Source organism: Rhinopithecus bieti, unplaced genomic scaffold (assembly GCF_001698545.2).
Source record: "Rhinopithecus bieti isolate Rb0 unplaced genomic scaffold, ASM169854v2 scaffold_7681, whole genome shotgun sequence".
NCBI lineage: Eukaryota > Metazoa > Chordata > Mammalia > Primates > Cercopithecidae > Rhinopithecus > Rhinopithecus bieti.
The window spans coordinates 6,171,143-6,181,748 of NW_016806571.1; the positions used below are offsets into that span (position 1 = coordinate 6,171,143).

The following is a 10,606-nucleotide window of genomic DNA, read 5'->3' on the forward strand; positions in this document are numbered from 1 at the left end:
ACCACAGCAAGCTGAGGGCCCTGTGGGAGGAAGCCAGGGAAGTAAGGAGTATTTCTGTTGCTCTGTCCCCTGGAGATCCAGACCTTGTCTCAACTTCAGACTCAGCGCTGCTCAGCCATCCTCGTTAGGGAATGCTGTCTCTGAATCAGGTCTTCTGGAAGCTTTATTTGGAGGTCTGAACTAAATTCTACCTTGGCTGTGGGGGGGGCGGAAAAAAAAAACGATCTCAAAGGAGTTGAAGCTTATGAAGTGGGGGCAAGAAATACCTGGACCCCCCAAATGAAAGATGCTTCTAGTGGGGAAAAAGAAGGATCTGAATGATTTGTCCTAATGGAAGAAGGAGAGAGACTGAGGATCACTCACTGATGGAATCGGTGGGGCTGGGAGAGAGATGGAAATGTTGACAGGAAAGCTGAATTAGGAGCATGGAGTGTCTTGAAAAGACTACCACGTTTCTCCCCCTGCCCAGTGTGAGATGACATGTGGGCTATTACCCTCTCCTATCCTTTTCTGTCTTGAAGACTCCTAGAAGAGGACACACAGGCTCAGAGGATCAACCTTTATGGAGTGTCTGTTACCCGATAGTTTCATCTGCAGAAACAAGGTTCGCTGTGCCCTGAGATACAGCTGTTTACTGAGTGCCCACAGCTGTTTACTGAGTGCCCCGTACCAGATACCATGTTAGCTGCTGACACACATATATTATTTAATCCTTTTAACCTCTAAACTCTTACAGGTGAAGACACCGAGGCTCAGGCAGGTTTAGTGTCATGCCAAATGTCAAGAAGCAAAGCGTGGAGCAGGACCAGATCTGTCTGGCTCCTGACCCCACACCACAGCTTTCGACATTATTTAGTAACAGCCTCTGCAACCTGAGGGTGCTCTCCCTTGGTCTGACCTGAATCTCTCCTCCCCTCGCCTGAGTTGGATCTGATGGAAGGACCCTGCAAGTAGGTCGGATCTGCTCCTAACCCGGCCTTGAGAGACATCACCTGTCTTCTCGTGCAGGTAAGTAGCCTTCTAGCTACTGGGGTGGGGAATGTTTGCCTTCTGTTAATGAAAAGAAAGATGTGATAATAAATAAATGCCCAACCCAGTGCAGTAATCAGTGTCCCTAACAATAAGGCTCTGTGTTTGGTCTTGGCTGTGGGTTCTATTCATTGGCTAACGTCACTGCTCAGGAGCCCCTGGGCATGTCAACAGGGTAGGGCCCCAGGCACACTTACAGGGGAGCGGAATGAGCCTTTCTGCCCAAGCTCCCAGAATTCCTCCTGGGAAGTGAAGTTCCTGCAGACCTGCTTCCAGGTGCCCCAGGCCAGAGTGAGGGAGGTGCCTTGGGCTCCCAGGTGCCTGGGGCAGTGGAAATGGCACCCTGCGCCTGACATCAGGATATGGGGGTCTTGGCCCAGTTCTGCCTCTGGCGCCCTGGGTGACGTGAGGCAAGCCTGTTTCCCTCTCTGAACCACAGTTCCCACATTTGTATAACGGTGGGGGGTTGCACCAAATATGTTCTCAAGTTCCTTCTAGTTCTGACATTACAGGATCCTGTAGACGCAGCTTCTCCCAGATTTGCTTTATTCCAGGTGCCACAGCACAGGGGCCCCCAGCTGGTAGGTGGAAGACCCCAGAGCTTGAGCAGCCCAACCTGTTTGTTCCGTAAGCTGCTGGACACACTTTCCTACCTCAGCTTCCCCGGACACTTCCTTTCTTCCCCACTTTCATGTGTATGAAATTTCCCAGTTTGTGAGACATTTTCAGAAACATTATCCCACTGAAGCCTCACCACAACCCTGTGAGATGGGCAGAGAAAGAAATGTAACACTGTGGGCATCACCCATGTGCCAAGCACCTTCCAGGCTGTTTCAGTGACTCTTCCTATAGCTAGAGAAATCCTTTTGGAAATAAGGCAGAGTATAAATAAATAGACGGTGGGTGGATGGTTAGACAAATACACACATGTGTAATTCTCACTGCGGCCTGGAGATCTTGGTGTTATCATCACCACATCACAAGGGAGGAAAGTGAGGCTCAGAGGGGTTCAGTACCTACCCAGGGTCCCCTGGCTATCAGGCAGCAAAACCAAGATTTGAACCCAGGCCTCTGTGGCCTAAGCTCATGGCCCTTTCTGCTGTGTGCTAAGGACACAATCAACATTCTTTGCTCCAAATGAACTGGATATATAGAGATGAAGTGACTTTGTCAAGGTTACTGAAGCTCCAACTGGCAGAGCCAGGAGTCAAATCCCCATTTTTTGCCTACAAACGTAAGGCTGTTTCTGGAAGCAGCATAGTTGCCTCAAAAGAAAAACTAGTGGAGTCCCTCCCACCTTCCCTCCCTTTCTTCATTCCTCCCTTGCTTCTGTCTTTCCAGGAACATCCCCTCTCCTCTCACATGTCCTGAGCAGGAAATCGCATGATCTGCTCCTTGGCTCAGATAACACAGCCACCACTCCCCAGGCTCTGTGTCTTTAGAGGCGTGGGGAGTGCGGGCCCCAGGCAGCAGTGCATGTACTCAGTGACCCACAGCAGCTGATCCATGGGGTCTGTGTGTGCTGTCCTTGAGATGTCTGGCTGAGACTATGCAGGTCTCCCCTGTCCCTCTGAGCGTACCCCAGGCAGTTGGAGTGGCAGGGCCTGCCCACACAATGAAGTTGGACTCTTTCTCTGAAGCATACTTGCCTTCCTGACACCTGGCCCTGCTAAAGAGTCTCCCTACCTCTCTCCCGAACCATGGCAGAAGAGTCAAGCCGCCAGCCTCCTCTCTGGGCTCTTCCTGTTGCCTTCCATTCTTTACCCTGCCACCAGGGAGATCAGCTTAAAACCAGACTTTTCAACTTCAGGCTGCAGCTCATTACATGTGTCCCACGGGTCATGGGAAAAAACATCTCACTCTGGAAAGCAGCAAATTTGTTTGGAAAACTCCTGCTTAAAGCATAGCCCAGAGCATATCTTCTCCTCGCTACTCAAGAAATGATCAGTGGAGGAGTCCTACTTACTTCAGATCTCTCTCCGTGTGTGTGTGTGTGTGTGTGTGTGTGTGTGTGTGTGTGTGTGTGTGTGTAGGGGGTGGTATTTTGGAGTGAATTTATTGAAGTCTAAAACATACATAAGGTACACAAATCGGGTGCACAGTTCAATGAGTTTGCACAGAGCCAGCAGGCCTGCAGTAGAGTCCCAAGTCTGGCACAAAACTCACAGAATGTTAAACTCGGCTAATTCAACTCTCATTTGGTTTCTGAGTCTCTTTTCACAGCATCCACCATACAGACCCAGCCTCTTTCTGAACATTTGCCCCAAACAGGTAGCGTCACCTTCCTTAGTCAGGGGTCAGGTCTACTTCCTCCATTTGTGAGCATCCATTCTTAGTCCTAGCCTTGTCCTCTGGGGTCACTCCAAATAAGCCTAGTTTCTTTTCCATGGGGAATATCTTCAAATATTTGGAGATACTTCAGAACCATCCTTTCCCCACCCTGCCCCAGCCTATGTTTTAGACCTTTCCTCTGGTCCCAGGTAATCCCATCAATTTACACTTGCCCCTGCATGTCCATACTTCCCTGAACCTGGGCCCTTCCTCATGCTGTCTGCCCTGTAGCTTCCCTGCCTTCACCTGCCAACATCCTATCAGACTTCTGAGGCCAATTTCACCGCTATCACCTTCGTGAGAACTTTTCTGATGTGTTCCATCCAATATAGAAAATTCTCACCCTTTGCATTAACCCGAGAACCCGGGTAGCTGCCTTGTGCTGTCAATTGTGTTCTGACTTGTTTTTTAAAGTTTTTTTGAGAATCTTTGTCATCCCTCACCAGCTTCCAACTTCTTTGAAGACTGATCCTTTCTTATCTGTATTTGTTTTTCTGGAAATGTCTTGAAAAGAGTAGATGCTTGGGCCGGGTGTGGTGGCTCACATCTGTAATCCCAGCACTTTGGGAGGCCGAAGTGGGCGGATCACAAGGTCAGGAGTTCGAGACTAGCCTGGTCAATATGGTGAAACCCTGTCCCTACTAAGAATACAAAAATTAGCTGGGCATGGTGGCACATGCCTATAGTCCTAGCTACTCAGGAGGCCGAGGCTGGAGAATCACTTGAACCCAGGAGGCAGAAGTCGCAGTGAGCTGAGATTGCACCACTGCACTCCAGCCTGGGTGACAGAGAAAGACTCCGTCTTGGGGGTGGGGGGGGGGGGGGGGGAGGGGAAGAAAGAAAGAAAGAAAAAAAAGAGTAGGTGCTCACAGTATGTGCTCTGTGTTCACTAGTACATTAGGACCTTTTTGGTCGTAAGTGACAGATATCCAACTCAAATTGGCTTCAACACAAAAGGGATAATTTCCGTATAACAGGAAAGTCCAGGGAGATAACCACTGGAGGTATAGTGGGATTTAGGCCATGAAAGAACGTCATCAGGAACTTGCTGTTCTCCACTGCTCAGCGTTGCCACCCTCTAGCTTGGTTTTCTTCCTGGTATTTCCGTCTTCAAGGAGTAATAAAGAGTATAGCGCCTCAGTTGAAAAAAGACTGCTTCTCCCCTTCTCCAGGAGTTTGAGCCATAGTCTCAAATGTGACTCTCAGAGGCCAGTCTTGGGTCATTGCTACAATCCTGAACCTATCACTAACTGTAGGGAAGCGAGATGTTCTGTTTGGTCAGGACTGGATCGTGTGTCCATGTGTTCACCCCAAGAGCTCAAGGGTAGGGTCACCCATGGCACATGAAATGGGGAAGTGGAGGTTCTCCAAAGGAAAATTGGGGTGCTCTTACCAGAAGAAGAGTTCATTAACACCATTTGTACCAAGACTCTGGGACCAGAATACCTGCAGTGAAATCCCAGCTCTGTTGCTTTTCAGCTCTGGAAACCTGGGCAAGTTGACCTCTTCTGACTTCAGTTTTCCCCATCGTTGAATGGGGATAATAACTGTAGCTACCTCATAGGCGTGTTGTGAATATTAACTGAGTTAATGCAGTATATATGATCCAATTAAAATACTGTCTGGTACCAGGTAAGCCCAATTAGAGGTTTTTATAGGTGTCCCCACAGTTATTGCTTCATGACCCCAATATTTTGTGTGTTACTCTTTATTCTTCTCGGCTAGATTGGAAGTTGCCTGAGGGCAGCACCCATCTAGGCTTCCAGCTTCTCTTATACCCCTGAGGACAGGCTGATAGTGGTTGTGAGACCATGGCTGTGAGACCCTGGCAGCATCCTGGGCCCCCCACCACATGAGGAGTAGATAAGCCTGCCTGAGCCTCTTGGTCTGGGCCTGAAGCAAGCAGGGCTCCCGATAGCCCCTTCCCCCTTGCTTTCCCAGATCCTCAGAACAGGAAGGGGGCAGAATCGTGTTTCACAGTGGGATTTGAAAATGCTTGGCAGGAGACTCGTCCAGATGGAGGGGCAGTGGGGAAAAGCTTTACCTCCTTTAGGACTTCTGTGTCTCCCTTGCCTTACAATGTATCCAACATTCAATCCAGCATCTTGGCGGCAGATGAGGAAGCCCAGGTCTGGAGATGTCAAGGGGCTTGGCCCAGGTCACACAGCCCGCCATAGCAGGGCTGCCCTTGGAGCTCCATTTCCCAACTGGAAGCCAAACCCTGTGTGTGCAGATCCTAGAACCAGAGAAGAAGCAGGGGAAGTTGTCCTGTTTCTCTTCTCCCAACCTGACAAACATTCCTACCAGGGGTGACTTCTGTTCCAACTCATAAAGATATTTCTGAATAATGGCACTGGTCACTTTACCTCTGGAATGTATCCGGCTTTTAAAAAAACCAAAACCAAAAAACTGGTGGCAGTGAAGTACCCTCTTCCTGTCCCCCCGCCCCCACCGCTGCCAGGGCACTGATTCCACTCAGCCTCCTAGGGGCCTCATGGGGGTGGCCAGAACGGCCTCATTTGCATATGCTTTCTCAAAAGTCTTGCCCACACTTCAATATAACTCTAAATGTGTTCTAAGGAAATAAAAAGGTTTTGTTGTCGTTTGCTTCTTGTTTTTTGTTAAATCGAGGGTAACACACATAAAGTAAAATGAATAAAATGGTGCAATCCTAAGGGCAGAGCCTGTGGATGAACTTTTACACACCCACAGACGTGTAATACCCCACCCAGATGGAGATTGTTGTTTTAAAACTACGATTATGATTGCCTCTAGAGTGATACTTCTTGTCTTCATTTCTTCTCCATTGGTGTATAGCCCATTCATGAAATGGGAACACATGAAGGCTTATGTGTCACATCTACCTTTAGCTGGGAGGGTTGCTCGTGGAATTTCAAGGAGGTCGCATAAAGCCACGGGAGAGAAAGTCATACTTGCTTCTTCCCCAGGAGTGGATCCCTGTTCATCAGCAGGTAAAGCCTTTTCTCTGCCCTACACCTGAGAGATACAATACATGGCTCAGTGGCTCAAGTATCAGTGTGAGTGGTTTCATGTTATCAGTAAAGAGGGAAGATGTGGTTTCAAAAAGCTGTTCAGGCTATTCCAATGTTCACTTCCACAGTACATGAGGTGTAAGGCCTCACTGATTTACCTTATTTCCCTCATTCTGAAACACCATCCCTCGTAGGTTCCCTCATGTGCTTAATGGGATTTATACTGGTTACTCCCCATTTGCTGAGTGCCCCACGAGATTTGCTCTTTACCCTTCTTTGCCCTTCTCTGTGCCCTGGGAGGCCAACCTTAGTGGACTGCATGGATCAGCAGCTGCCGCCGTTTGGCCAGAGAAGGAGGCAGGAGGTGGGAGAGATGGTCTGGTATTTCTTGACCCCAACTTCTCCCTCCCTTTCAGCAGGCTATCTCTGGCAGTGGCTCCTTCCCTCTACCCGCTGGATGGTCCCTCCTTCATGGTCCCAAGCTCACTAGGCTCCAATAACATGATTGCCTCCTCTTTTCAACCCTAGGGACGGTCATCATTTCCTGCTGTTACTAGGCTCTAGGTGCCTCAATTCCCTCTTAACTTTGCCCATACCTCTATGGGAAACTCTATAAGGAGTTTCTCCATTAAAGCCTCATCCTTTGAACCATCTGGGTTAAAGACTGTTTCCTGATGGACCCATGAGTGATTCACAGGTCTTTGGACAAAAACGGGAACACTTCCATATTCAATAGTCATCGATTATAAGATACATCTGGCTTTCAGAAATATTACATCATCTAAAAAGTATGATTTACTATAAAGATATGATGGCAGGTTCATTCAGGCATGATGGATATAGAGGACAGTGTATCATTAAGAGATGTAAGCTGGGAACGGTGGCTCATGCCTGTAAACCCAGCACTTTGGGAGGCCAAGGCAGGCTGATCACTTGAGGCCAGGAGTTTGAGACCAGCCTGGCCAATATGGTCAAACCCCATCTCTACAAAAAACACAAAAATTAGCCAGGTGCGGTGGCGTGCTCCTGCAATCCCAGCTACTTGGGAGGCTAAGGCAGGAGAATCACTTGAACTCGGGAGGCAGAGGTTGCAGTGGGCTGAGATCACGACACTGCATTCCAGCCTGGGGGACAGAGGAAGACTCTGTCTCAAAAAAAAAAAAAAAAAAAAAAAAAAGAGAGAGATGGAGTTTGCTCCTAAACTTACAAGGCTGGAAGCATGGCAAACAGCAAAGTGCTGGGTTTAAAGTCAGGTGAGATGGCTTTGAACACAGAGTGACACCTACAGCTGGAAAATTTTGAGTAGGTTGCTGTGCCACTCTGCACCTAAGCCTCCTCTCTGGCAATCCAGAGTCACTCTGCTGTCTATATCCCTTTCAGAGAGGTCATGTGTAAGGACAAGTGAGGCGATGTGTGTGAAAGGGCTTCAACTATCCCATGTGAGATGTGTGGGCCAGCGCAGCTCAGAGGTGCCAGCTATTCTGGGATTCCTCATCTCTCAAGAGCCAAACACTGGCCAGGATGGACAAACAAGGAGACCGACAAAAGTGGGGCAGAGAGGTCTCAGAGACCCAGAGGCAATGAGAAGACAGCTCATCTACCCTTTTCTTCCCACCCCAGCTTCCCTCTTCCCCTTCCCTTCCCTTCCCTCACTTGACATGGCTTCTTCTCTAAGCTGAGGGATGGTACTGAGGCTGAACACCTCTAAGTGTAGGATAAAGTCATGCACCAGATAAAGACCATGCCTTCCAAGACCAGTAAGAGAGAGACAAAGACATTCCAACAGGAGGCAGGTCATGCCATGTCCTGGGGAAGAAGAAGAGCCTGGGGTCGGAAAATCTCAGCTGCAGTCCTAACCGATCACCAACTCACTAACCAGTTGCCCTGGACAAGTTATTCAATCTCACTGTCTTCTGCAACCAGAGAATAATACCCACCTCCAGCGTTTGCTCTGAGAATTCCACGGAACAAGCCCTGTATTCAGCATGGTGCCTGGCTCTGATTTTAGCACTCGATAAAGGGTCACCTCTATTTTTAGCATTCCAGGGAGCCAGAGGACCCTTTCTAACTGGATGACTCTGTAATGGTTTCCCAAGGAGAGGACACTGAACTAGGCTTGGAGGCTGAATTCTCGGTTTGGCAGGCACAGTTCGCTGAGGCACTCGCTGAACCTGGGGAGGTCAGTCTCGCAGCAGCACCAGGGCACAGGGCTGTGTGTCCGGCGCTGGGAGTACTGAAAGGGGATGAGCCGGCGGCGGAACGCAGGCCTCCCGGCGGGCAGAGGGAGCCAGCACGAGTTCTGGAGTAGGAGAGGGCCGGGATCAAAGCGCTCTGAGGCAGGCCAGGGCGCACCAAAGGGAGGCTAGTGAATTGCATCAGCACAGATTCCGTGATGCTCTGCAGACGTCTCCAGGCTGCTGGGCTTTACGGGAACCCACAAGAAAGGAAAGGACCGGGGAGCTGGCAGGGCGGGGGCGGGCGAGGGCTCCAGGGTGCGCTCGCCCGCGCGCTCCCGGCGGCGCCGGGCCGGGGCTGGGCGCGCCCGGGACTGCGGAGGCCGCGGAGGAAGCTCCTGCTCCCCTTCCCCCGCCTCTTTTCCCCCCGCATTACTGGAAGGACTGTGTGGGAGAGACCCAGAAGCACCCGGATTTTCGAGCGCCAGGTGGGGGAGGGCGGGGCAGCCTCTACTGCTCAAAGGAAAACCAAAAGTGCGTCTGTTCGCACCGCTCCGACACGCGGTTGCTACTGGGAGGGCTCAGGGCGCTTTGGCCGCGTCTCCCTTTGCAGCCCCCAAGACTTGGCTAGGGCGGCCTGAGGCCCGCGTGGCGCGGGGAGGGGCTGAGAAGAGAGTGGGAAAGTGTCACGATTTCTTCTGTGCCCCTCCCGTCCCTACCCCCACCCCCAGTTTTCTGGGTTTTGCTCCTGCCGCTGGGGAAGGACTGATTCGTTTTACGTCAAAGGACTGCATTTACTCAGTCCTGCTGGGAGAGGCGCGTAAACACCCAGGCAGGCCAGGACGCAGGGATGGGGAGGAGGAGGAAAAAAGCAAAGCACCCACGGCTGGCGTGCGCGTCCGCCTGCCCCACACCCCTCTCCTGGGCCCGCGGAGTTGGGGACTCTGCCCAGCGGGCAGCAGCGGAGGTGCGAGGAGTCTGGCTGGCCTCGTCCCGTCGCGCACGCGCGCGCGTCCTTGGGGATAGCGTTCAGGACAGAATGTGTTTTATAGCTGTAAACAATGACCCCGAGTATTGTTTGGGATTACCGTATCTTGGGGCCCTTGGGGCGGCCAGATGCCGCCAGCCGTCCCGGAAATGCCAGCGCTTTATATAGAGCCCCAGGAAAGCTTCGCGTTCCCGGCTCTATTTTTCTTTCCTACCAACACCCCCAGTTTACAGATAAGGAAACTGAGGACAGAAATTGTGTGACGGTGCACAGCGAGTTGCCCGAAATGGACTCTCAACAACACCTCTTAGCTTTGGGGCCTCATAAGGACCCTGTGGGGTACAGATGGCTGGTGCTACTTAAGAATTGGGTAAACTGAGGCTAACAGACCCTGGACCAGAACCTAAGTTCCCTGACTTCCGCTACAGTACTTCTCCATTCACACACCATCATCTCAGCAGAAGGATTGGAGCTCCAGAGCAGAGAAGGGCCTAAAGTCACGGCTCCAAACTCCTTCCCTTTATAGGAGGAAACTGAGGCCCAGAGAGGTTAAGGAATTGGTCCAAGATCGCACAGCTCGTAAATAGCGTAGCCGGGCGTTCCTGCTCCAAGGTCTGTGCTCTGTACCCTGCGCCGCGCCCCTCCCAGCCCCGCCCAGTGAGGGAGGAGGACCCAAGTGTCCAGCTACCCGCGCCCTGAACTTCGCTCCAAAACAGCTGAAGACGACAACGTTGGGGCACACCCTCTCGCTGGCTACCTTTTTTTTTTTTTTAAATTCGTAACAGTCGGGAGTTTGCTTATAAACGCCCGATTACTCTTAATAGATGCGTCCTAATTGCTTGGCGTACAGGGCAGCCGGAATGTCTTGCCCGGTTAATTTCATCTTCAAGGCTACTCCTAACGAATTAACTGTAGGACCGAAAACATGAAAAACAAAAATCAAAAAGGGAAGCGTAGGCAGCCGCCACGGAGGGAAAAATAGGCAGGCCAGCCCCGCCCGGGCCGCGGCCCCGCCAAGACCCGGCGCGCAGGGCGCGCGGCACCTGCGCGCCCGGGCGCCCGCTGCCACTCGCGGGCGCCGCGAAGGCGCC

The 10,606-nt window shown here is 51.2% G+C and overlaps 1 protein-coding gene across 1 annotated transcript; it reads left to right on the forward strand.

Annotated features, from left to right (window-relative positions):
* Positions 1-8,596: 8,596 nt before the first annotated feature.
* LOC108532771 (uncharacterized) lies at positions 8,597-10,504 on the forward strand. Its single transcript, XM_017877048.1, has 2 exons — positions 8,597-8,657; positions 8,757-10,504. The coding sequence occupies exons 1-2, from the start codon at positions 8,597-8,599 to the stop codon at positions 9,551-9,553; spliced, it is 858 nt and encodes a 285-aa protein (XP_017732537.1). The 3' UTR covers positions 9,554-10,504.
* Positions 10,505-10,606: the final 102 nt, after the last annotated feature.